This window comes from Myiozetetes cayanensis, unplaced genomic scaffold (assembly GCF_022539395.1).
Source record: "Myiozetetes cayanensis isolate MyiCay16 unplaced genomic scaffold, myiCay2020 scf1, whole genome shotgun sequence".
Taxonomy (NCBI): Eukaryota; Metazoa; Chordata; class Aves; order Passeriformes; family Tyrannidae; genus Myiozetetes; species Myiozetetes cayanensis.
In genome coordinates this window covers 53,489,051-53,513,008 of record NW_026086604.1, presented here as the reverse complement: position 1 = coordinate 53,513,008, position 23,958 = coordinate 53,489,051, and the positions used below count along the sequence as shown (strand labels likewise).

General features: G+C 35.9%; 1 protein-coding gene across 1 annotated transcript in view; it reads right to left on the bottom strand.

Moving 5' to 3' along the window:
* CDH7 (cadherin 7) overlaps positions 1-23,958 on the bottom strand; it is an 85,245-nt gene that overhangs the window by 14,523 nt on the left and 46,764 nt on the right. The window contains exons 4-9 of the mRNA XM_050323345.1: positions 22,324-22,443; positions 19,570-19,737; positions 18,160-18,347; positions 6,088-6,341; positions 2,194-2,330; positions 185-306 (exon numbers count right to left, since the gene is read on the bottom strand). Of these exons, the coding sequence (XP_050179302.1) occupies positions 185-306; positions 2,194-2,330; positions 6,088-6,341; positions 18,160-18,347; positions 19,570-19,737; positions 22,324-22,443 (989 nt within the window). The remainder of the gene's footprint in view (positions 1-184; positions 307-2,193; positions 2,331-6,087; positions 6,342-18,159; positions 18,348-19,569; positions 19,738-22,323; positions 22,444-23,958) is intronic.

Here is a 23,958-nt window from a genome sequence, read left to right as displayed (position 1 = left end):
TTTTAAAAGTACCTTCAACTAGTAATTTTTACATCTGCACCTTTCTTACTATTTGCTTGTACTGTACATAAGAGTCTCATTTTTACTGTCATAACCTGATTTTTCTTTATCTTAAAACTGGCAGACTTTCAAAACAATTGGCTTCCTATCTGTAAAAATAAACATAAAACCTATCAAGCCATACCTGACCAGGTTGAGCATTTTCACAGACAGTTGTCTCATATTCCATGGCAAATTCAGGGGCATTGTCATTGATGTCAAGGATAGTAATGGCTACATAGCCTCTCCCAACCTGTGCTGGATTCTCTATAGAAAAAACATTTAACAAAACAATCAAGAAGAGTTCCTTGTAAGTTATTCTTTGGTTAAGTATCCTTTTCATTTGTATACATGTCAAATCAATTACAATTACTCCCTCAAAGACAAAAGAAGCTCTTGGTTTGGTCTTCTGGATCTACTGGAAACAATGTTTATGTGTTGCTACCACTTCAATTAAACTAAGGTTTTACTCTAAGGGATAAACCCAAAATCTAACTCACTGATCACGGCATTGAATCACATCATATGGAAGGATAATAGCAAAATTATGAAAACCATCACCAGGGCATACAGCCAGCCAGAACATGACTATTTATACTGGGAACAGTATTATTATTATGGGTTAAATATTTTTATTTTGCTGCAATTTAGATGGATCAGGCTTTTAAGAAGTTTAAACAAGAATTTTATCAGCTGTGTATAACAGAAAAAAAAGAGAAGGCTTCACTGCCAAGCAAATCCCAAAATATTTAAAGTGCACAAACAATAAAGTATTTCAGTACTGTCATTACCTTGTTCAACACCTTAAATATTAATAATTCTTAAACTGATGCACATCTCTAGCTAAAATATGAATACATTCAGGGTCTAATGTCAAAATTTCAACAGTAGATGTGTTTTGAGCTAAGCACATCAGTGAGTGCAATACTTATTTTGCTTCTCTTGTTTACCACAAGTGGTGGTGTTAGTGTTAGAACAGGGCAAAATGAAAAGCTACACAAAACTTCTACTATGTACCTATCTTTTTATAGGGTATTGCAACCACATTTTAGTAAATATTTTAGGTATTTAAGTCAATGCATCCAAATGTAAATCACAAAGTGGTTTTGTCTTCTTTTTCTTTTTATTTCACATGTGGAATACAACAGAATAAGCAATTTTGATATTAACTTCTTCCTCTGCTGATCTGAGCTTACTGAAAATGAAGAAGACTGTGAACATAAATTAAAGCAGTTTAAGGTTTTGCTTTTGCTCCTAGACACTCACTTGTGTTGGGTATATCCCTTGTCTAACTCATCAGTTTTGTTACTACCCAGAAATATTTTATTTTTCCATTTTAGGCTCCTCAACCAAAATTCTACTGACAGTACAAGAGAAATTCATATAGACACTAAATGATAAATGTAAGCTTTCAGGTTAAACATTAAATTAAGCTCAGTGAAAGCAAGAAGAGAGGATTTTTAAAATAGAAGGTCAGAGAACTGATAACTCTTTTATTATCACAGCCCAACAGAGTACTAATAAGGATGAAATCTGAAGAAATAAATTCATCGAATATAAAGGAAAAAATATATCGTTCTCCAAGGAATGTATTCAAAGCTGAACAAGTTTAGATTTAAACTTGCATTAGCAAAATTCTTATATGCATTTGAAGGGTTATATTCCCTAACACTTCATCTTACACCAGAAAAAATATCAAGTACAAAATAACCTCTGCATTGGTACTTTAGTCAGGAAAATGAAAACACATAAGCATCCACATCCCTTTGCCTTCATAGCTTCTAAGAATGCTGTGGTTTACCAACACAATCAGCTCTGAGTGCCCCCACTAAGACTGGGTAACCACTCTCCTCTGTATTCCATATCACCTTTCCTGTAATGACACTTGGTCTGAGACTGCTGACTTAACATTTTTCATCTTTCTTTGTACTTTTTCTCAAAAGTCAAAAGAGGTGTGAAGCAAATGAAAGAGCAAATACCTAAAGTGCTGTATTTTTTAATTTTTACCATATGAGTTTCTTTTGCATTTAGTAGTTGGGGATTTTTATCTGCCATGGTTTGAAAATGTCAGAATTTCTCTCAATGCAGCTCATCACAACCAAACCTAAAGTTTTACACAAACAAAGTCAACAAAATCTTTCAGTTGATACTTACGACTTTCCATGGCCAAAACTGTGATATTATGAATAGCGTTAGTTTCCCTGTCCAAAGATTTAGCAGTTGTAATGACTCCACTGTTGGCATCAATATTGAAATACCTCTCCAGGTCCGTGTTTCGATCTATAGAATACCTAGGTAAAGGATGAGAGAAAACCTTTAATTTTTCTTCAATTAGAGCTTGTAAAAATATTTCATTGATTTTTTTTTATTTGAGGGAAAGAGTTTCCCGTTTCCCTAGTTTGACATTGTTCACTCCAGTTTCCCTGGGACATTGAGGGAAGTAAAGCCACATACAAAGGTGAGAGTGCCGCAGTGATCTGTGCTGACAGTGGTGGGCTCTACTCCCACATTGTCCTATTAAGCGAGGTGATACGTATTCCCTTGTCTTTTATTTCTTCCTCTGCTGTAAGGCAAACTCAGGAATTAATGAAATAACATCCTCCTGAAAGCCAGATAAGGAAAAAGTGAGTTGGAAGTTTGCTACGAGGCTGTGCCAGCTGGGCACTGATCCCATGGGAACTGACAGTCTGAGCAGAGAGCTTTCTGTCACCAGCAGAAGAGCCCCTGAGTCACCCAGAGCTGACTGGGCAGGGGGAAAAAGAAAGATGAGGCAGAATAGGGTCAAGGGATTGCATGTCATCACTGTCAGCTCCCAATGTTTTACTGTCATTAGACAAATACAGGCTCATGCCCTTAACTCTTCGGTTCAATATATCTTAACCTCCCAATTTGTTTTAGGAAGGGGAAAGGAGACCCTTAGCAAACAGAAAATAGCATAAGAGAAAAGGTCAAAATGCCTGTGGGTGATTTACTTGCGAACTTTTTGAGAAAAAGGTACAGTTATTAGGCAGATTTAGATTTACAACTGGAATATTCTCAACATTTGATTTAATATTTGGTCAGATTCTTGCACTCTCATTTAGGTTAAGTATGTACTCTAGAGCACTTCCCTAAACTCAGAACAAATTAAAATGTCTGAATCAGATCAAGTGTGATCATTACAACTACTGTCACACTGATGATATATTAAATATTGATATTAAGAGTAACCAAATCATTTGAACCACGTGGCAAGGAAGAATTATGGATGACAGTTAAAAAACAGGACTTCCTAGATATAATGATCTCACAAAACTGTTTGGTTCTGTGTTGCATTATACCAGCTTTTTCTTTGTTTTATTACCATCTTTATAATCTATCCCTCTTGGCTGCATAATCTAAGAGCAGAGACTTGTCACACAATTAGAATTGTTTTACTATATTATGTCTCAGCAAAGGAGAAAATAGAGAAACAATAACAGCAGATTTTGTGGATTATGGCTTTCCCTCTTTCACTTTTTCTTCTCTTCTTTCATTTTACATTAACTGCAGGTCGTTTTCACTTAATTTCCTGCCAGCACTGTTGTTTATTTGGTCAGCAGTGCTCTACAGCTGTTTTGTGGCTGGCAAGTTTCCCCATGAGACTGTGCCTGTCATATCCGCTATGTAGTCAATCTTGGCAGGCCCCATAGCTAGGACTCAATCTCCTGCCAGCCCTTAGATTTTACAATTATTAACACTATCACTATGCAACTTGAAGAGCCAAAGACCTTTCTTTAAAAAATAGTAAAGAAAGTAAGGGAAGGAGAAGGAGGAGAAGCAGGAGTTGGAGAGGTGAGAAAGACAAAAATAGAAAATAAAGGAAGAAAGCAATAAAAAGGAGGGAGAGAGAAAAGGAGGAAGGAAGAGGGAAAGCAAACAAGTTATATAAACTGGATGACAGATTCTTATGAAACAAGAAGAAAAAAAATTTTTATGCATAGAAAGCAAGCAGTTTTCCTTAACTTATTTACAAGCATTGTATCCATACTCAAATTCTAAAAAAATATTTTAAATACTTTTAATCCTTTAATTCCTTGAAGCCATTAATACTTGAAAATCTTTGGGCTGCAGGAGTTTTAAATCCTTTATTTAAGCTAGTTCAAACATCAACAGTTCTCTGGTCCATATGAGATAACCTCTTATTTTCAAGACATTTTTTATTTTCCCCAGCCCCCAGTATTGTCAGGGTTTTGTATCTGATCTTGTAATTTCAACATTTTCTGAATTATAACAAATCTAATTTTTAACCAGTATCAACATTTGGAAGTTGGAATAGTTATTTATAGATTAATAATTTAAACTTCTTAAACAGATCCTGCAAAGTTTTATGCATTAATCCTCCTTAACACATTCCAATTTTAGGTGAATCTGGCTCTGATGTATCGTAGCAGATGCAGAACAGCTTCAAATTATATGGTCTTTCAGCACCTTCAACAATGTACAGAGCAGGTTCGCAAGGATATAGATAAATCCTCACTATTTTTCCCTTCCCCTCAAATTCCAAACAACTTCGAAGCAGAGGAAATCTTCAAGATGTTAGTTACACTGGTGATGTAACTATTTTTTATGCTGCAGTTGTAAGAATTGACCAGATCAAGGCAAATAAACTCATCTTTATGTTTACACAGGAGTTAAAAGTATTCTAAGTGTGGCCTGAATTAATGGAACTATGTTTAATCCTATTCTAAATGATTCTGCTAAATCACATTTTACACCAGATGATAACATCAGTACCAGAAGACAGTGCCACAGCAAAGGAAGAGCTCAGCAAACATAAATTTCACAAGTAAATACATGCCAACCATCCATCTAGGACTTGTTTATACATTATAAGAATCAGCTATTTTCAATATGTTGCAAGTATATAATGAAAGAGAGAGAACACTTGCATCATCTCTAGGAGTGAAATATATGCTTTATTTTTGCAACTTGAAATTGCTGCTTTAGAACTTAGAGAGTTACTCAAGAGTCCCAGGTTCATTTTCAATGCATGAAAGTAAAAATTTAACATAACCAAAATGGGTGACACCCAAATAACTACAGTACCTGTGAAGGTCTTTTCTATGTATGTCCTAAGTGAACAATAACAAATGAAACTAAGTACTAACTTTTCATTGTGTATGTGTTCCTCCTCCTCCTGCAGATCTTTAAATTAACAAAATTCCTGAGTCATAGCCACTACTCTCTAGATCCTCTGCATGTTCCTTTGAGAATTAATATTACTACTCTGCATAGGAAAAATAACAAGTAGCTCATTACTTGTTTAACTTAGGTGATGAGTCTTTATCCTTGAGCTTTGACCTTAGATACAAGAACACATGATCCTGGACATCATACCGTGAAAAACTTACAGGTTCTTCACATGCTGAAGACAAAGAAAGAGGGCCTTGACAGTTCATGCATCTCTAATGATCGTATCTCTTTCTATTAAAACCGAAGGTATTTGGCTCCAGCAAAATTAACAAACCCAAAATATTATTGTCTTTAGCCATCCTGATTAGGACATGATGCACCTTGTCCTTTCCAATTCTCTAATGTAAAGAGTTTTTACTAATGTTTCCTTCTATGGTACCTTGGCTCAAGTTTACCATGTGGGAGTCTATGTCCTATTACGTTCTTATTTCTAGTGCACACACAATCATTATTCACACACACACATAGACATACGTGTGTATCATAATTTTTGATCTTGGTTGATTTAAGAGAATATAACTTTTCATAGAAAACATTAGGTTCTTCCTAATCTTAGGGGAAAATAAATATGAGCAGTATTTTGAGGGTTTTTCTTTCTTTGGAATCCTGAAACTATATCTTCTTTTTTTTGTTTTGTTTTTAAATACATATTTTTTAAAAAGGTTCTGTATTTCAGAATATAATAGTCAAACCATGCAAACTCACAGAGCATCTCAATCTCCCTCTGCAAGGGAACAAAGCTGACTAATTGATTCAGTGTAAATAAAGACCATCCCACCACAAAATGAACAACTTCAATACAAAGGTTAAATAAATAAGACATCTTATAATTACCTGACAGGACTATTTGAGGCATCTGGATCATGGGCCGCCACAGTTCCAATGATAGTGCCAACCTTTGCTGCTTCAGACACCACCATGGAGTACAAACGTGAAGTAAACACAGGTGGCTCATCAACATCTTCTACAATTATTTTCACTGTTGTCATGTCACTGAAAGGTCCCAGACTCAGGAAACGAGGATCAATATGCATATTGGCTGCTTCTATCCTTAGGGTGTAGCTTGTCTTAGCTTCAAAATCCAGCTCCTATACAGGTAAAGTTATTTGGAAATTTTATTATCCAGTAAAGCTGAAACAAAACTCTTTCATGGCTTATGATAAGTACAAAATGAACTTTGCCATTTGTATACAACCAGCAGTTTCAACTGACAGAGCACAGTTGAAGGCGCATTTTTTAGTTTTCTCAAAAACTGTATTTGCAGTGTCTCACTAATGAATATTCCCCAATGCCTTTAGCAGTAAAGATAGTTTACCTTGTGAATGAAACAGTTCTCTGAGATAATAGCAAAATTTTCTGTGACTTCTGTGAGGACCAAATTCTCACCCTTTATTTCACCAGTGTGAATGAACACTTTGTTTTGTCTTTTTAATATTTTATCTAAGATCATGGTAAATAGAACATGCCACAGTACCCAGATGTAAGAACTCAATATAATATTCACAGGTTATTTACAGGTAAAAGCATCTTGTTCAGAAAATTGTAGGTAGGATTTTTTTGTTTTAGTGTTCTTTTTTTTTTTTTACTGCAAGCTCTGTATAAATTTGTGTAGAAAATGTGGCAATTGCTTAAATGACATTGCTTAAATGACAATACTTTGTACTGAGATGCAGCCTGAAGATTGTTCTGTTTTGTTTTGCTTCTTAAGCAAAATGTACATTATTTTTTTACACCTTCCTTCTGCTTTAATTTTCTTTAATGAAATTATAGTTTCTTTTCAAATAAATACTGAATTAGAATCAAAAATGACCCTAAAAATAATGAGATATCTGCGATCTGGAGGGCAGTCCCATGAAGAAAATTATTTTAGAGACAAAAAATCATCTTAGCTCACAAGCAATTACTGAAAGAAAGCATCAAGTTAATATTAGAACCTAACCCCACATTTATAGTCTTAGTTTTTCAGTTTGTATTAATATTCAGCTAACTATTCTTTTGCAATTTCAAGTTTAATCATTAAGAAAAGCAGCAAAAGACCCAAGCACTTCTAAAGCTTCAATCTGGTTGCTCAGCTATAATTCCAAGTCTATAAAACAGATTAAAAATGGTTTTCTGCAGTTCTGCGACTGAATACATCAGAGGGATCTGAGATGCGCTTGCAAATTAATCTGTCAGCATCTGCAAAACATTCCAGTATTCACTCAAAGGAGCAGCAGAGGTGAAACACACATCTGTTGACCTACAAGGACCTACATTCTCCATCAAGTTACAGTAAGACAAATCCCAAATGAGCATCCTAAAGTCAGAGATTATGTTGATGCTATAATACAGCTGTAAACAGTCTAGATTTAAATATGAAAAATGAACTGCAGCACATCACACTCAGAAAGGCACTGAACTTTTACAAACTCTGTGTGGCAGCAAAAGGCTTCTCTGAATGGGAATACATGTGATCCTCACATTATGCTTACTTCTTGCACTGAATCTCATCTGTAGTATCCATAGCTCTCTGAAAACACATATGCCATGAAAGAAAGGTTCTCTGGATACTGATTGCTGTACCAGATACAATTAGTTAGTATTTATTACTAAAGCGTGTTTAACAATTTTTTTATTTCCACTCTGGTTTTAAAGTACAATATATATGTTATGAAACAAACCTCGTAGCCATAATGCAAACGTAATGTGATGTCAGGATGACGAAAAATGTCTCAGAAACTATATTCTATAGTGGTAACAATCAGAAAACTACTATGATCAGATGAGCAGCAAGGTTAAAGAGAAGACAACCAAGTACACATCTTAAGACTTCACATTTTCCCGTAAAAGCAAACTATTAACTAAAGAAACGATAACCCGAAAAACATCAAAGACAAAAGGCCAACATTTGTTGAACTAAAAAAGAAACCACTCATCCCCCCAAAAAACCCCAAACCACCAAGCCTTTAGCAAACAGTATATTTTCAGTCAGAATATACAAAAGTATGTAGTGGAGAAGGGAAAGCTAATTTATCCTCATTAATCAGTGATATCTGTTGAAACTGAGTGATTGAGATTACAGGGATATGTAATTAAACACATGGAAGTACATCTTCAGACTGCAGACAAGATATCTCCTTCTGATATACTGATGTCAACAGCACAGTCATTCTAAGTAAAAAAATATTAAGAAAATTCTGTTTTAATAGACAAAGTCATACAACACAATATAGGTAGCTGGACAAATTATGTATCTTCTATTTTTCTAGAAAAATAGAACTAACAAAATAAAGAAGAAATATTATTTTACTTAATTTCAAAATATTTCTATAATGATTAAAGAAGACTAAATTAGACCTTTATTAACTGAAATCATAAAAATGTGTTTTTCATGTGAATGTTTATCATGAAGGCTGACATGCACTTTTAAATCATCATATTTCATTCTTGTAATACAAAAAGAGAATACTCTTCATTTGACTGGATTACAGGAGTGTTGGGCTAGTAGGGAATACATGAAAAATACAATTTGATTAGAGAAGTATTTCGTCACAGAGAAGGATGCAAAACTATCAGTGGTGTAGATGCATATTCTAAACAGCCTTCCTTAAAAAGAGCAGGTTTAAGCTTCTCTAACTTAGCCAGGAACATCTCAGAAATACACCATGACGTCCTTAGTGTGATTGTACCAAAATTCTTCTGGAAAAAAGTCAGCTGGCCTAGTTATGAATACCTGTTTTTCACCAGTCATTAGTAAGGGAGTATCAATAATTGGAAGAAGTTAACATCTGCACTCAGCAACATGAATCCTGCCCTAGGATTTACTCAGATATCTTCTGGAACCCAATGCTGCTGACAATATCCAAAAGCTATGAGGATCCTTGTTAATGAAACATGAATAAATAAATTTAAAAATCTAACATGTACATGCACAGTGGAGAACAGCTGGTGTCTAGAAAAAGGTAAGCATGGATTTTACAAAGGGATTTTACAGCATCTAGTGCTATTGTGTTATGCAGTGGCAGTAATGCTGGTTTATTTCAGTTCTTCGTAGCAATGCCTGTCTCTTGTGGGGTGTGGCAATGTCTAAAATAGCTACATTCATCATCCTCAATCTGTTTCTACAAGATACACAACCTCAGATCCTGTGGTGAGTACAGAGGTATCAGGTTTTAAGGCAGAATATATTCTGGAAAACAAACAGAACCCCTAAGGTATGATTAATATGCAAGAGCTCTTGACCTGGCGGAAATGTTTCAACATTTCTTACATAATATAATTAAGACATTACATGCTACAGACACTAATGAAAGACTGAGAAAGTGAACTAAAAAGATTTTCTTTTCTTTATTTCTTCTTATCTAATTATCATTGGTGTCTGTTAACAGACATTATTTAGCTGGCCTTCGGATCATGCCTTTATTATTTCCTGCTATAAAAAAAGACACAAGATTCCAATAATGGAACACCAACTTAACAGACTACAAATCACTACATCAGTGTTGAAGGTTAAATGGACAATGTATTCTTCAGTCCTTCAGTACAGTGAATAGAGCTTGACAGCTTCGTTAATATCTGTGCATTAGTATTATCTGATTAGATCTTGTGAAAGATCCATTAATCTTTCCTTTTGTGAACTCTGTTGGTTTTTTTTAGTTTATCCTTTTAAGGATTAAGAATTTTATACTCTCTGAAGGAAATTACAAAACAAGTCTTATATTACAAGGGTTGAATATGAACTTATAGCTCATGGAAAGCTCATTTTTGTGATTTTCATTTTTATTGAATGGTAACTTTGTAATACTGTACTTTTTAGGGGTAAAAATCCCATTTTTAAGCTCAGTTGAGGTTTTATATTGAAAACATTATATTACATTACAAAACATTACATCAAACAAATGCACACCATCTCTAAAAGGAACCATGGAAGCCTCATGTTCTTGCATTGTAAACTCTGACACAGAATTGAAAGAAAAATTTCTAGCAGGAAAAAAAAATTGTTAAATTGCTAAAAGAAAAAAATGTTAACAGCAATGGAAAGATAGTTTTTGACTCAAAAGCTTATGCATAAACCCTCTCCTCTCTCATTTTACAATTGCCAGTATTGCTTTTAGAATGAACTTGGGTTTTAAAATAATCTCTTAGCAGTCACTGTCTATGAGAAAGTACTTTGCAACACTATTTTCATATCTTTTCCTTTAACATTGAAATTGGTTGGTGATATTGGTGGTTGGGCTGTGCATTGGGGGGAGAAATGAAGGCAAAGTGAGCAAGAACTGTACCATGGGAAATCTTAGTGCTTGTCACTTGCTGCAGTAAGACATTACAACCCTCTCTCTACAGAGTTTTCAGGCTTTATTTGGCCTTTTTTTTCATCTTAAGTCCACTAAAATCTCTCCATAGACTTTCAAACTTGAATCAGATTTCACATAATTTCAAAAAGTCACATATGATATATAAAATAAAAATACATCTTACAATCTATTTTATTATTAAATTACTATTGCTACTTTAAGCACCAAGTATTTGATAAAGGTGTAGGTGGATAAAAAACATCAGGTTTTTATCTTAAGATGTTTTGCTACTGTGCTATTACTATTACTGAAGTCTAACTATAGCCTGCAACTTTGTGAATAAAGTGAAATCTGTACTTATATGATACCCTTTTTAGTACACTATTTTTAGGAATAGTGCTTTGGAAATCACAAAAAAATAAGGTTCTGTGTATGCATTTTGCTTAGAAAGTGAAACCAAGATTCCATTCATGTGTACTACAATCTGTGATTCTGTGAACAGTCAAATTCACTTGAAAAGTGTACACACATAGGTTTGCATGGACACTTCAGAATTTGCTGTATTAAATGACTAAATCATCATTCACTTCCATACATGGTTCTTCAGTTCTAAGATTGCTACTACAGAGACAAATCTGACACATTTTTTAAAACTCCAATATATGCAGAAAAATTACACATTTTCTCCAAACACCCTCACCATCGTGAAATCGAGCTATGCAAATTATGTGAGTCCTTACTAGCAGAGCACTGATAGCAGAGTGTAAATTACAAACGAAACCACAGGAAGGAATTGATCCTACTCTACAGATGGAGAATTGAGTCACAGTGTGAACTGAGAAAAAAATGTTCAAACACTTCTAAGAAATACAAATGCCCGATTCCTTTTCAAAACCTGTACAATACTTTGTGGTTTTTTTGTTTGTTTGTTTGTTTCTTGTTTTTTTTTCTGCAAAGGTCACCTAAGAAGGATATTTTCCTAAATCAAGCTTGAAGTTAACCTACACATCTAGTTTCGTTTGACTTTCTAATTGGCAGCCCATGGCCTTGACAGGTGCACTGTTTGCTGGATTCAAAACTGGCTGGCTCGGCAGACCCAGGCAGTGGTAGTGAATGGTGCTACACCTCCAGTCACTAGGGGGGTTCCCCAGGGCTCAGTGTTGTGGACAAACCTGTTTAATATTTTTATCAATAATTTGGATGAGGAGATCGAATGCACCCACAGTAAGTTCACGGATAACTCTAAGCTGAGTGGCAGTGTTGATCTGCTGGAGGGTAGGACGACTCTGCAGAGGGACCCAGACAGGGTGGATCAGTGGGCTGAGGTCAACTGTATGAAGTTCAACAAAGCTGAGTCCTGCACTTGAGTCACAACAACCCCATGCAGCACTACAAGCTTGGGAAAGAATGGCTGGAAAGGGGTCAGGCTTTCCAGAAAATGACCTGGGGTGCTGGTTGACAACTAGCTGAACATGATCCAGCAGTGTGTTCAGGTGGCCTAGAAGGTATCCTGGCATCCTGGCAGGACCAGGGAAATGATTGTTCCCCTGTACTCAGCACAGGGGTCTGCACCTCAAGCACTGTGTTCAATTTTGGGTCACTCACTACAAGAAAAACATTGAGGTGCTGGAGCAAGTCCAGAGGAAGGCAGTGGAGCTGGTAAAGGGTCTAGAGAGTAAATTCTATGAGAAATGGCTAAAGGAGTGGCTAAATGGTGTCATTCAGCCTGGAGAAAAGGAGGCTCAGAGGAGAACTTAACTGCTCTCTAAAACTACCACAAGCTTGTACGAGGAGAGATTCAGGTTGGACATCATCATCATCACTGAAAGAGTGGTTAAGCATTGGAACACACTGCTCAGGGAGGTTGTAGAGTCACGGTCCCTGGAGGTGTTCAAGAAATGACTGGATGTGGCACTAGTTGACATGGTTGTGTTTGGTCAAAGGTTGGACTTGAGGATTTTGGAAGGTATTTTCCAACCTTAATTATTCTATTCTATTCTATTCTATTCTATTCTATTCTATTCTATTCTATTCTATTCTATTCTATTCTATTCTATTCTATTCTAGACTCATTAAGGGACTGCCTACAGTTTGGAGAAGAGTCAAACTCTCACATTATTTGCAACATCAGAATTGTAGCAAAAAGTTTAAGTAGGTGGCATCTTTAGACTGCTCTGTAAAAACAGAGTTTTCTTCTGTTTCATTTGACAAGTGAGACATTTTCATTTATTTATTAGTATTTTTGACAAAAGAGATAGTGGGTAAATAAAAACATGGGAAGGCTTCCACAAGAACTTGAAACTATTGGACAACAAATTGTTTGAATATAGTAGCTTACAGGAAAAAAAACCACTAGCTTTGCCACCACTTTCCCACTCTTCATTTAAGCTGAAAATACCACTTATGGGTCCCATTCACTTGTTTATACCAACTTCTGAAGAAAGAAGAAGAAAGACAAGGAGGAAGAAACATAAAGTTTGTCTTCTAGACTTTTTCATATCCTATTGCAGCTTGGAAAGAGAGCATAGCATCCTAAAAACAACTTAAACCCTTTTATGAACTGTCCTATATACATGCTGGATACATTTTTTTTGCATATGAATTCATTTCATGTATTGCAGAAGAGGGTAGACTTTATTTTTTAGTGCAAATAACAGAGTAAATGGTTCAGTAGGGTTTCTGTCATTAGATGAACTTCTAGCTTCACTGATCTCAGAAAATAACAATTCTACTCAGACATAACCTGCTGATATTATGTAAGCCATAAATTCACAAAAAAAATTAGCCCTCGTCCCAAATATTTTGAAAAAGTTGTGAGGGTTTGTTTGTTTGGGGGTTTTGTTGTTGTTTTGTTTCGTTTAGAGTGAACTTAAGCAACTTCCAGGAATATGTGAATTTCCCATCTCACTCATTTTATCCTGATTCAAAAATCCTAACCAGGACAAAAGGAAGTAAGGTGTGATGAGCATGCGAAAAACAATATAGCAGCAAACACTGTACAGTGATACAGCACGCATGCTTCTTAGTTGTGCTGCATAAAATAGCATAATCTTACTGTTTACTCCTTGGAAGGATAAAGGTCAAGGGGAAAAGCACACAGACAAATCATTCCTTCCTTGACTGAGGTTTAGATCAGTAGCTAATACATACTGACACTAGGTAACAGTAGTAGCAGCATGTTCAGGAACTTGGAATCCCCAGTCCTTCCATGGCTATAAAAACTATGAGCAGAACTACCAGTAGTATTCAGAAAGCAACACTGTTCCCAAAGTGTTGAGAAAAACCCATTTTCAATGGACTGTGCAAGCCAAAGATGTATCTGGATTTAGCAATGCAGAAGAGATATAAATAAGGGAAAAATACACTCCATATATTTCTATGAATATCACTGTTAGAGTAAAACCACTTTTTTTTTTTTCCCTGCTGGTTTTCAATGTTTTGAAGTCTCTGTTTCATAGGCTACAAAGATAAAATGCGTTTATACATGTATGGAAATATACATATACATGGAAATATACATATACATGGAAAACAATCCAAACCAACCCAAAAATGAAACACACTCAAGTTTTATTCACCAGTTTTGTCACCTTTCAAACTAATACATATATAAGTCTATTTCTACAAGTAATCTTGAGATATATTTAATCATGTAACATTTTTATCTTTCTAATGTCATGAAACCTGGTATCTCTCTGTTTAAAACCAAATCATTTTCCTACAATTTTTGCTCATCCTTGGGCATTTTCTTTCATATTCCATCCACTTGGAGCATAAAAATCCTGCTTTGCTCAGTGAATTCTTAAATATCACTTCTCAAAATTTTTTTTCTTTCTTACAAAAACTCTTTTCTTTTTATTTAATGCTACTTATGTGTTAAAAGAAGTGTTAGTTTTTAGGGAGGAAGTCAACTTTTCAGAAGTGGCTATCCTTCTAAAAGCAGCATGAAAAATCCTCAGTTTGTGTGGAACTCGGATAACCAGGTGCCAAACTTTATCCACAACATGCAGCACAAAAATGAATGGAGCAGTGCTTTCAGCTGCTCAGTTACTGCTGGTGATTTTCATGCCCAGCCTGCTGAGCTTTATGTACAATTGCAGCAGAAGTATGCAAAACTAGTGCATCCATTTGCATTTAGAACCAAAGCATGCCTTTTCAGAAGTCTTTGCCTTGGCATTTTACTGTTTGATGTGTACACAGACATGTCATCTGAACGTATAAATATAAGTTGAAAAGGATGGGCATGCATTTTGAGGCTGAGCTGTTTCTCAATACCTCAGCTGATTTCAGGACGTGAAAAGGAGAGAGGTAATTGCACTCAGAAGAGTACAGAACATCATGTGCTGGACACCAAAATGTTTAGGCAGATTTCAGGCTACAGACTTAATTTCTTCCTTGATTTCCTACCAACAAGCACACATTATCATGAAGGGATAACCCTTGCCTGACTCCATAGTGATCTGGCAGGTAAGACTCGGTGGTTGAAGCCCATTTAACCTCCATAGACTGTTATTAATGGTCTTCTATGTATTTGTTCTCCAGAGAAGAAGGAAGTGCAGTTGCCCAGTAGCCACTGTGCTAGAGCTCTTCACTTACTCCTCTCCTAGACAATATTTTCTGTGGGGTTGGCAGACAGGCTCCTTCAGCCCTAGGCAAAACACTAAGTTCTCTGGATTCAAAATGAAGAGCTAAGGACATCCAAAGGTTTGGAAGGTGTCCCTCAGCATGGGGACTTGCTTTTGGGTATGGCAGAGTGTACTGAGTCTGGATGCAGTGCAGTTAATTTCCCACACACCAGCCTCCCACAGTGCTGCACTTTGTATTGATAGCTGGGAAGGTGTTGACAACACACCAGTTTTTTGGCTGCTGCCAAGCAGTGCTGGCACAGCTTCAGCACTGTCTCTCCAACACTCTCCACACACACCATTAGGCTGGGTGTGGGCAAGATCATGGGAGGAGACACAGTCAGGACAGCTGATCCAAACTCACCAAAGGGATATTCCATGCCACAGGCTGTCTGCTCAGATATAGAAGCTAAGGGAAAGGAGTAGAGGGGTGAGGGGAGGGGTATTCATTATTTACAACCTTTGCCTTCTGAAGCAACTGATGCATGAACTGAGGCCCTACTTCCCAGTAAGTGGCTGGACATCACTGTACGGAATAAGATCTGAGTTTTTCCCATTGTTTGGTGTGCATTTGACCTTCACTTTTGCTTTTGTAAACTGCCCTTATCTCGATCCACAATGTTTTTTCCACCTTATTTTCTACCACCCCCTGTCCCAAAGTGGGGTGTGATAGGCTTACTGGGTGTTCACTTAGCGCTGAGCCAAGGTCAATCCACTGCACAGAGTAAAGTGAATTAATAATAGCAGGAAAATTGGAGAAAAGTTCTAATGATGTAGAAAAAAGAAATCTCAATTCTTATGTCAAAATACAGCAGCATCTAGGTTTAAAAATTATTAACAAATTGGACCATTTCATCAGGTCAACAATATGTAACCTTTTTAGTGTAGTCCAATAGTTATTTCACAGAGCATTTCTTAGAACAAATGTTCAGTATTGAAAAGTCCAGTTCAGCTCCCTAGATAAAGTGATTATAGAAATAATAAATGGCAATTATTTGGTCCACTGTACAGCACTGCAATCAGGATATTCCAGGAAAAAACACCATGACTACAAAAGTATACTAAAATTTAAAGTGAACCCACCAGTTTTCAAATTAGATCACTGACAATCCTGACTGACTCAGTGCTGGTCACTGAGGCACTGGTAAATGTTCTCCCTCTAGAACAGATGAATTTTTCTCAAATCTTTGCTCAAAAATCTTAAATGAGCAAACTGAAGATGCCACATTGAATTTGGCTGTTGAACAAAGAGATTTCTATTTCAAGCATACAAGTTTGAAATACAGAATTTAGTACAGTTTGCAAGAAGCCTAAGATGGGTGTTTTTGTCTAAAAAAAAATGATTCACATTACACATACTAGACCCTGATCTTCCAAGGGTGCTGAACGTACTCCATTTGTTGTGACATGTGTGGATGTTGACTAGTTCTCAACAGCCATTAAAGGCATCAGAGAATTAGCCCATTGCTTTGCAGCATCATGAAGTTTTAGCTTCTTTCAAAGGAGATATGTTACTGAAGTTTTATCTACTTTAGAAAGGAATTGATACACCAGAGAAGGGGGAAAAAACCCCAATAAAACAAGACAAAACCCCCCCACAACTGATAGGTGAAGTTTACAAAAATTAAAGAGTATATAGGTAAGAAAAATCCATTATAGCATCATATAAAGTACAAACATAAGTTCCTTTTTAGGAACATGGTTACACATATTCTAAAATGCCAAGTGATTCCCACATTTTAGGGGTATTAAATTGCTGAGGAATACATTCAGTACAGCTAGCTGGGTTGCAGTGGGAGCTGCAGATTTAGCTCTGGGTGGCTGGAGCCCCATGCAAGAGTCCACGAAATGCTGACCCTTCGCAGAACAAAGGTCACAGGGATTCAGAGACATGGCAGGAGCTGAGAACCCCAGACTTTACTGGGCTTAGACTGTGAGGCGATACCCCGGGGATGTCTTTGTTCCCAGTCCCTCCTCGGAGGCACCAGCTCAAGCTGCTATTTTATTACTGTTATTGCACCAAAATTAAATTATTTTAAGGATCTGGACATCTGACACTCTGCTACAGGAAACCTGGGGTCAAGCTGGTAAAGAAACCTGATCTGACTTTGTGAGCGTGGGGTGTGTAGCTGTGAAAGAGCTTTGGTGCCAGCTCAGGTAGTGCAAGTGTGATGGCCTGAGTGGCTCCTGGATGGGAAGACAGGGAAGTTTCCTTAACAAAATTACTCTACCAGAGTTTGTCCATAGATTCAGCATTGTCATTGCCAAGCACTCATACACTGAGAGTAGGAAATTATTTAAGAGATTCTTCTATGGTGTTGCATTTTTTTTCCTGTTTGCAAAAATTAAATTTTCTTTAAAAATATTTCAACATATTTTTATTGTTTTAGAGCGTAGTCTAAAATGTGTTGAAGGAAGGTAAGTAGGCTGGTTTAATATTTTTGTTTGTTTTCTAACTGTACATATAGAGAAAAGAACATATGAAGAAACATATGACAAAAAAATATTTATTTAAATTTTTCACATTTTAAAAAGTAATATTCTTAATGACATATGATCCTGTAAAACAACTATTTTTACTGTTACATAATTTAAAAGTTAGGAAATTGTGCTTTCTGAATAGAACCACATCAGCCAAAGACAATTAGATAATTATTTTTTAAATTAATTTTGGGATCTATTTCTTATTTGGAGCCTGCATTTTCACTGTGAAATATACTCTTGTATTTTCTCTTTAATACAAAGACAAATAAGACTAAAGCTTACATTCCCATCCAAATAGAGGCGCTTTAAAAAAAATCCTCATCAAAACAATACAGCTCTTATTAAAAAAAAAAAAAAAAAGCACAATATTTTTCAATGTAACTCATTAAAACCCTCAAAATCACATAGTGAAGCCAAGATGAAATACATCAACGGAAAAAAACCTTTACAGCAGACAAGACTCTCATTGCCTGTCCTCATCTTGCAGAGATCCAAATAGAATTGGTGGATAAAATCAGACTCACCTTCTGAATTGTTATGATTCCTTCTTGAGTATCTTTGTCAACAGAAATTTTGAATACGCCCAAACCATCACCATCCACAATTTTATACTCCATTTCAGCATTAGGTCCCACATCTGCATCTGCAGCTTTTATTCTGGCCACCACAGAAGCCACTGGTAAAGACTCTGGGACATTATATTGGTATGATCCTGTGAAATTTAAAAATTTAGTGAATTCAGAGTCTTTTGGGGCTGAAGGCAAAACCCAAAAATCCAGCTTTCTTAAATTTACTTTTCTTTAAATCATGTGCCTGAATATTTACTCAGGTTACAAGAATATATTCTTCAGTTTTGAAATAGAATTGCCCTTTTTGCTAGGTTCTCTTTGTGACAGACTCTCGCTTAAGTACTATGGGCAAAATTTCTTCATGTGACAAGAGAATTATAAGATAAAGATGCAAAAATGGTAATGCAGAGAATGTTTTACTTTGTTTTCAAGAGAAGATGAAAGTAAACTAATATCTATATAAAATCTTATTATTTTGTACCTGTGTATCTTGATTAGGCAGTTTGCGATCTTGACATCACTAGAAACTGATATATATTCATTTCTTTAACAGTAAGTGCATCATCTTGAAAATTGCAGCTTCTTTATTCAAGTACCAAATGATGTATATGCTATCAGAAGGGTATCTGAGTGCAGCCTGTAGCAAATAACACCCTCACCTTCAAAAATAACTCCAGTTATTCTCTTATTATTTCAAACAGTTGGTGGCTTAAAATGCAGGAAATCTATTACATACAGATCTATTCTTTTCATTATCGGAGGTAAGGCTCAAGCTGATGTGCATATATTCTTCACAATATTTTAATTCTACTTTAAGAAGTAATTTTTTTTTTAATTAAAAAAAAAAAGCACCCTAGACAGAATGCTGTGAATAAACTGCTCTCTTCAGGTTTGAGCATACAACTTTCTTTGGTTAGGAGGAGAGACACCTTGGTCAAAGAAAGCAAATGGAGGGAAGGTGAATTTCCAGTTCTTTTTTGATTAACTCTTTAGGAAACACCGTAAGTACATGAGAAATACTGTTAAAATGCCAAAGGAATATGAAGGATTAAGTCAAGTTAAAGAATCCTGAAATCTATCTGGCATGAGCTAAATATATATTAAGATATATATTTTTGGTCTTCTTTTTCATAGAGAGTAATGGCCCTGCTGTACACCACTTCTTTTCAACTGATCTGATACATGCTAGGGAAAGAAAAATGACATAATAATCTTAATAATAATTATTATAACTTGTGGTCAGTGATTCTCAAAGTACTTAATGTGGAAACTAAGCCCTTTTTGTTTAGAAATAGCAAGGTGTGTAAAGAAAATAACAATGTTTAGGAATAATATTACAAGTCATGTATTTACAAAGCAACTTACTGCGTGGAAAGCGGGGTGGGTTGTCATTAACATCAGTCAGGGTGACAGTTACAGATGTGGTCCCTGACAATCCACCATTCTGCCCAACCATGTCCTTTGCTTGAATAACCAACAGGTACTGGTCCTTGGCTTCTCTATCCATATTCGGAAGGGCAGTCTTGATAACACCTGCAGTAAGAGAAGGTGTCAGTCAATGGTTGCACAAGCAAATATGCTACTGTGAAAGCTGAGTTTGCCTTTAGAAGTTAACAGCAGATCAAAGATAGCAATGAGAGGAATGAATTAATTTCAACACTAATATCACAAGGTTTGACAAGGAGTTGAACTGACATAATGCAAGCTTATTTTAAGCAGTCACCAAAACCCACCAGTTTTTATTTAGTACTAGATTCACTCCGTAATGTTGTGCATAACTGTGTTTTCCAAGTAACTTCTCCCTGAACTAGACTTCATAATGTGTTGGGTAACACACTCCCCTCCTTGGAAAATATCCTTTCCTGTATTTGATTTCCTACTCTTTTAGAGCTGGGAAGAACAGAATATTCTGCATTAATTTTTAACATTCCAAGGTAAAGATTAATTTAATGATGTTTTGAATAGTCATTTACTCCATTAACTCTTACTAATACTGGTATCATGCCACAGCTTGTAGATATACGAAATTATCTTATTTTTCCATATATTTGATTTAACAATACCCACTTCTAAATAATTAGCATAATTAAGAGATTTTTTATTTATTAATGGAAATGCTGTGATATCTGAAGTAGGTTTTTTATATCCATTTGATGATCTTCACACGATTTGTAATTAATTGATTTGAAATGAAAACTGGAAGAAAATTCCATGTTTCATCCTTTCAGTTATGCTGATATAGAGCAAAAAATAAATATGCCCTCTCAAAATATGATATTTTATGAATATTTCATGCTCAGTACACAGTACAGCTGCTAACTCTGATTTCCAGAGAGGCAGCCGTTTACTCCACCAGCACTTAGTGTCAGCATTGAAGGAAACATAAACAAACTAAATAAAGAAGAGGCACATTGGGACACATATCTCTTCATCTGCTATTTGTTGAATGTTTAGTTAGAGTTTTATTTCTTTCTTCCCTTATGAATGCAGGACTTGTCATTAATCACCTCTGCATGGAAACATTTATGTCACAAACAGAACTGTCTGGTACTATTTCACCCATTTTACAAGACATGTTAAAATACAATTAATATACAATTTCATAGTGTTATTGTTTCTACATTGCTTTTCCTGGCCTGCTTATTTTTCTGTCATAGTTAAATTACCAGGCAACGTTACCCAATCATTTGGAAGATAACTGTCAAGAACAAAGGAAATTGGAGTATCACATCAAAGAGAAAATGTATGCAAACATTTCAGTCTGAATTCATCAAGATTTTGGTTTAGCAGAAGCTACCATATTATTGTTCAAGGGCTGTCTGCACTCATTGTGGCAATATACAGTGTACGTATATATATATGGAAAGAGAGAGAGAAACAGAGAGAAAACCACTATAAATCATACTCATTGGAGGGAAAAAGACAGTGCTACGTATACCTGCTGAGCATAGACTTGTTGCAATATGAAGATAATTATAGTGCTTATTTCTGCAAATTTAGATGTTGCTAAATTGAGTGTGGCTTTGCTATTCAGGTCGGATTCACATCCAAGATTATTTATAATAAAAAGGGTAAATATTTTTTTTATCTTTTGTCTCAACTTGGCTATTTTCAAAATGAAGATTGTAATTCTTCTCCTTGGTGTAAATGAAGGCTCAGGCACTAAAATGAATTAAGCAGAGTGAGAACCCATTTTCCTGCTTTATGAAATGATATAGCAGAATGGGTAATGTTTACTAAAACAACAAAGGCTTAAAGATTGCGTCTTGTCATGACTTAAAAATATTCACAAAATTTCATGAAAACTGTAAAAACAAAATTTCACCAGCAATAAGTTTTGAAAGTAGCAGCAAAATGCTGTACCAGATAAGGATAGGAAGTACAATGTTTTCTCTTTCAAATTATTATATAGATTCATTTCCCACGATAAAACTTCAGTTTAAAAAGTAGAATGGAGAAGTAATCATGCTGTAAATCTATTCTTATGGAAATCTGGCTATGTGACATTTAGATATTTCTAAGGCAAACATCTGCAAAAAAAATTTTTCACAGAATCACAGAGTATGCTGAGTTGGAAGGCACCCAAAAGGATCATTGAGTCCAACTCTTAGGACTGCACAGGACCATCCCCAAGAGTCACACCATGTACCTGAGAGTATTGTCCAAATGCTTCTTGAACTCTATCAGGCTTGGTGCTGTGACTACTTCCCTGGGTAGCCTGTTCCAGTGCCCAACCACCCTCTGGGTGAAGAACCTCTTTATAATATCCAACCTAAATCTCCCCTGAGACAAATTCAGGCCATTCCCTCAGGTCCTGTCACTGGTCATCACAGTTCACAGTACCTTGAAATTTTCATTGATCAGAGAGATGGCAACAGGCAGCAGACCAGGCAGCTGGAAGATTGACAAGATAAGAAATTCCATTCCAGCAATGTCTGTTTATTACATAGCTCAGACTTACGGTTTTCATAATCTATTCTAAAGAATAAGAGATTAAAAGATCAATAAAATCCAAATGTATTCAATTAAGCAAGAGATCATATTAGTAAGTTCCTAGCAAGTTTTAAAGCATATTTTCTTTTTTCTAAGCATTTCTGCAAAGAGTTTTTGGAAAGTTACCTGTTTTTGGCTCCACAGAGAAGTAAGGTTGTCCTTGCAATATGCTGTAAACCACTCGAGCACTGTTGCCGTAAGTAGGGTCATCTGCATCAGTGGCTGTCACTTGAACCACAGAGGTACCTGTAAAGTGTTTAAAGGACCGTTGTACATGAAAGATCGAAAAATATGAATCTCAGTTATTCAATATGCTGTTCCAATATATATCTGTAACAGTGTGAGGTGGCTTTTTCACAACTCTTCATCATTTCCATGCTGACTCAGCTTAGTATATAAAGTTCTCTTTGTAAACTAGTAGTATCGGCTATTACAGAGTTCCATCTTCCCAAATAGCCTCAGCCTTTGACTCACAGCAATAAAAGCCCATCTCACCCAGTAGCTCCCCCTCTCTATCTCTGCCTTTGGTTGAGGGAATTTATAGGAGCAATATTTCTGTAACGATGGTGATGCCTGAAATCTGTTTGAGTCTGAAATATAGTAATAGTTTCCCTTTTAAGAAAAGTCCGCATGCTGAGATTGTAATGAGTCATTAGAAATTCAAACATACTTACATATATATGTTTTGTACATTTTGATAATCGTACACAAAATTAATGTTAGCCTACAAAATTATTTACTGTTTCGTAAAGAGATGGATGAAGAGTTTATGTTTCAGCTCAGAGAAAAACTGGTACGAAGTCCTTTAGAAAATACTAATTTCCTTCAATAATATGCAATACTTTAATATCAGTTGTGGTAATAACCTAGTGCATAAAGATTCCTTGAGCAAGAAATATCTCTATGTTGACAGGAATAAGAAAGCAAAATGTATAACTGGCTAGCAAGTAGGGTATATTTCGTGAGAATCTCATTCTGCATCCAGCTCCTATTCATTACATTCTCCACATCAGTTCCCATTTGTTTTGCTCTATACAACAGCTTCCATGATGTATGCTGAGAGCAGAAGAAAACAACGCCTGGGAGCCAGGGCCTTGGCCATGGTCACCACCCTTTGGTAGCCAGAAAGGATTATTTTTTTCTCACTGACAGATTGTCTGGAACATTCAGACCTTCCATTCAACAGCCCAGGGACCCATTTGGAGGTTAGATTGCAAATTAATATTGTAGCAATTTGGCAGGTGCTCAGTAAAGGTCTTCAAGAGAGGATCAGATTGCTTCATAGGCTGAATTTAGACACAAGATTAGAGAGAAGCATTTGTTAAAGACAGTGTTCATTTTCTGAAAGAACACATTTTTGACTTGAAAATGAGTAGCAAGTCTTGAAATCACTTTTTAAGAACAAACTGCAATAGCAAGTATCCAGGGTGAACTTAACCTAAGTTGTATTCTGATAAATTTTATTTGGATTTTTTCAGGAAATGGCAAGAGAAACTGAAATTCTTTCTACCTGATACTGTATATCCCCCATCCATTTTCCTCAGCTTTTCAGTTCTCAGTTAAGTAGAGCATCATAAATGGATCCTGGGACTAGGTTGGAAGTTTGGAGAGAGGATTAAGTGCAGCCCTCCATAAAATGGAACAGGATGAGACCCACTTGAAAGAATTCTGACCAGAAATGATCATTCATAAGATAACTTTATTCACTTGGGTTATGGCCCAGCTAACCTGCATTCCTGATCTCTATTCCTGAAGTATCCA